Consider the following 3,427-nt stretch of genomic DNA (forward strand, 5'->3'; position numbering starts at 1 on the left):
TTTGATCACTATCATTTAATGGAAACAAAATATGGAGGTCGTTTGATAACTATTTTATTTTTTTATTTTTGTTGTTGAAAATTAAGTCTATAGACACTATTTCGACTTTGATTTTTATAACAAAATTTTTAGGATGTGCAAATCTTCAAAACTCCTAGATCAACATATAGCAATCTCATCAAATCATGATTTTTGTTTAAAATAATCTCAAATTTACAATTAATTAATTATTGTAGCAATTATGAGCTGTATAAAAGGAGGCAAAAGCAACCACTTTCTCCTCACACCCTCCCCACCAAACACTTAGAAATTAGAAGGAAGAAAAGAGTGTAAAAAGGAATGGATAGTGAAACCTCTCTCAAGCTTCCCTCAATTGATTTTTCCAACTTAGAATTAGGGAGTCCCAAATGGGAAATGGTAAAAGCACAAGTGAAGGAAGCACTTGAGGAATTTGGTTGCTTTGAAGCCTCATTTGACAAAGTGCCTCTTGAGGTTAGGAAGGGTTTGTTTGAAGCACTTGAAGAGCTTTTCAACCTTCCTTTGCAAACCAAATTGAGAAATGTTTCTAAAAAGCCCTTCCATGGCTATGTTGGACAATACCCATTGGCTCCACTTTTTGAAAGCATGGGTGTGGATGATTCCACCCTACCTGAAAAGGTCCAAAGCTTCACCAATATCTTGTGGCCTCAAGGAAATTCAACCTTTAGGTTTGTATATGTATACAAATGTTACCTTTTTTCTTTTTCCTTTTGATTTTTTTTTCATTTTTTGAATTTATAATCATGTTAATTCTAAGATTAAGATTCGTTTAGTAACATTCATATTTTTTGTATACTGTTTCTTTTTTTAGTTTAATAAATAGGGTGTGAGAGATTCAAACATCCCACCTTTCTTAGTCGAGTGTATATGCCTTAACTAGTTGTGAGCTATGCTCAAGTTGACTGGTTTTTCAATTTTTGAAAACATACCTTTGCTCTTTCAATAGAAAAATGCATTGGATGATATAATACTATATCTTCCTTCACACATCAACTTAAATTTTTAGATCAATCAATGATTTAGGATGGTATCAAAGCAGATTGTCTAGGAGATTTTGTGTTCAAACCCTTGGATCTTCCACATGTTTCAAGCTCATAAGTTAGAGAGAGTGTTAGATGATATAATATTAAACTTGCCTTCACCCATCAACTTCGACCTTTTTTAGATAGACTTTTAGTGTCGCTTAGTTAAACAATGTTCGATTTTGTTTGACCCTTCTAAGTAGGGTTTTTTTGTCCCAAAACTCTTTTTGACAGCAAAGTGATAGAATCCTATTCACAACAATTATCAGAACTAGACCAAATGGTGAGAAGGATGGTTTTGGAGAGTTTGGGAGTTGAGAAATACTTGGAGGAACATTTGGAATCAACAAACTATCTTCTTAGAGTAATGAAATACAAAGGCCCTCAAAGCAATGAGACACAACTTGGCCTTCATTCCCACACTGATAAGAACATTGTAACCATTTTATATCAAAATCATGTTGAAGGTTTGCAGGTACAAACCAAAGATGGCAAATGGATTAACTTTCAACCTTCCCCAAACTCATTTGTTGCAATGATTGGAGATTCCCTCCATGTGAGTAACTTATTAGTTATCATTTGTTTTCTTTCATTGTGGTTTTGTTTTTAGTTTTATGTTCAAGCTCTTTGTTTGTTTGTGATTTGTTTGTTCTGTTTTGTGATATTCATTTTGTAAAGGTTTCTTTTTAATTAAAATAAAAATAAATTATTGGCAATTTAATTTTTAATTTTTTTTTTATTTTTTATCAAGAGTATAGTTCTACAAAACTTTCAAATTTTTTTTGAAGTTTAGTTGGAATTTTTGATTTATTTTTTTTAATCTAAATTTTTATTTTAGTCCATCAACTTTTATTGTAATTATTGACGTTGGTTTTTTAGAATTGTTTGAGTTGCTTTATGCTTATTTTGTTTCAATTCCTAAATTTATTAACTTATTATTATTATTATTTTTAAATAAGAGTAATATTGAGTTTTTTTATGGGTATTTTTTCTATAAATAAGTTTAAATTTGACAGTCTTTTTGTTTATTTATGCGGTATGTAGACCATGGAAATACGTACTTGTGTATATTAATTTAGGATCTTGCTTAGATTGACTTGAGAAAAAAGTATTGTTAAAAAAATTCATTTTTATTTAAACACTTTTGATAAAAAAAAAATGATTAAAATATATTTGAAAAATTATTTTGTGATTCACACACTTCAATTTTTTTCAAAATACTTATTTTTTTAAATTAAACACTTGAAAACGTATTCTGAAAACACCCTTATTTTGATTAGAAAACACAAATAAAGAACTCTATCGAAATGAAAGTTAATAAAATATAATGGCAATGATTAAAAAAAACATGAAATGTTAAAAAGGAAACAACAAAATTAGAATTCAAAATCTTTTTCTTCTCTCTTCATTTCTTTTATCTTTATAAGAAAAAATATTCAAATTTGAATCTAAAGAAAAACTAAAAATAAACCTTTCCTTTTTTGCTACATTATCAAACGAGACCACAAAATATTATTGAACCCGATACATATTACCATGCGAAAAATTTTCAACCCACACGAGTTGTAAAGTAAAAAGCATCATCCATTATTCGAACATTTATTAACGTATTTAGATCAATATTTTCATACCACCTAGAAAAATTCAATTAAGTGACAATCACATTACGACGACGATTGTTATTGTTAATGTAGGCATGGACAAATGGAAGATTGCATTCTCCATATCATAGAGTGATGATGAGTGGAGGGGAAGCAAGGTACTCAGCTGGGCTATTCTCAATCCCAAAAGCAGGCTATATAATCAAAGCACCAAAAGAGCTTGTAGATGAGCAACATCCTTTGCTCTTTAACCCATTTGATCATGTTGAGTTTCTTCAGTTCTATTATACAGAAGCTGGCCAAAGAGCTCAATCTGCCCTCAAGACTTTTTGTGGTGCAACTTGAAACATGTATCTTGGGGTTCTGTACATGCATGCATATGTATCTAGAGTTTGGTTCAAGAGTATTTTTCTTTTGGTATTTGGACTAAATATATAATTTATTTCGTCTTCGTTGTTTGTGTGTTGTCTTCAAATTTCTGTTTTTTAGTTAATAATATGAGTGTAGAGATGATGATTGAACTTTTGACCTCTTTGATTTGTTGATATATATATTCATAACTAGGTAAAGCAATGCTCATGTTGACTTTCCTCTTTGACATTTGTTTTGGTTCTGAAGAAGGTTCTTAGGTTTTGCCACCAATCAAGAAAATTTCTATCTAAAATAGTGGTATTTACATGACGGGTTAAATCTCTAGGGTAACTAAAATAGTATATTTACGTGACGGGTTAAATCTCTTTGTTTCTGTTGAGTTATTCAATCTTC

The 3,427-nt window shown here is 30.1% G+C and overlaps 1 protein-coding gene across 1 annotated transcript; it reads left to right on the forward strand.

Annotated features, from left to right (window-relative positions):
* The first annotated feature begins 274 nt into the window (after nt 1–274).
* LOC120091922 (putative 2-oxoglutarate-dependent dioxygenase AOP1.2) lies at nt 275–3,183 on the forward strand. The gene is made up of 3 exons (XM_039050091.2): nt 275–707; nt 1,296–1,617; nt 2,756–3,183. The coding sequence occupies exons 1-3, from the start codon at nt 340–342 to the stop codon at nt 3,005–3,007; spliced, it is 942 nt and encodes a 313-aa protein (XP_038906019.1). The 5' UTR covers nt 275–339; the 3' UTR covers nt 3,008–3,183.
* Nucleotides 3,184–3,427: the final 244 nt, after the last annotated feature.

The sequence above is a fragment of the Benincasa hispida genome, chromosome 11 (genome assembly GCF_027475165.1).
Source record: "Benincasa hispida cultivar pf3 chromosome 11, pf3_genome.v1.1, whole genome shotgun sequence".
Taxonomy (NCBI): domain Eukaryota; kingdom Viridiplantae; phylum Streptophyta; class Magnoliopsida; order Cucurbitales; family Cucurbitaceae; genus Benincasa; species Benincasa hispida.

What these genes read in the sequence shown, in the direction of transcription:
- LOC120091922 (XM_039050091.2), top strand. Translation starts at nt 340, where the DNA reads ATGGATAGTGAAACCTCTCTCAAGCTTCCCTCAATTGATTTTTCCAAC. An exon ending in CAAGGAAATTCAACCTTTAG is followed by an intron (nt 708 to 1,295) that starts GTTTGTATATGT and finishes TCTTTTTGACAG; the next exon opens with CAAAGTGATAGAATCCTATT. An exon ending in TGATTGGAGATTCCCTCCAT is followed by an intron (nt 1,618 to 2,755) that starts GTGAGTAACTTA and finishes TTGTTAATGTAG; the next exon opens with GCATGGACAAATGGAAGATT.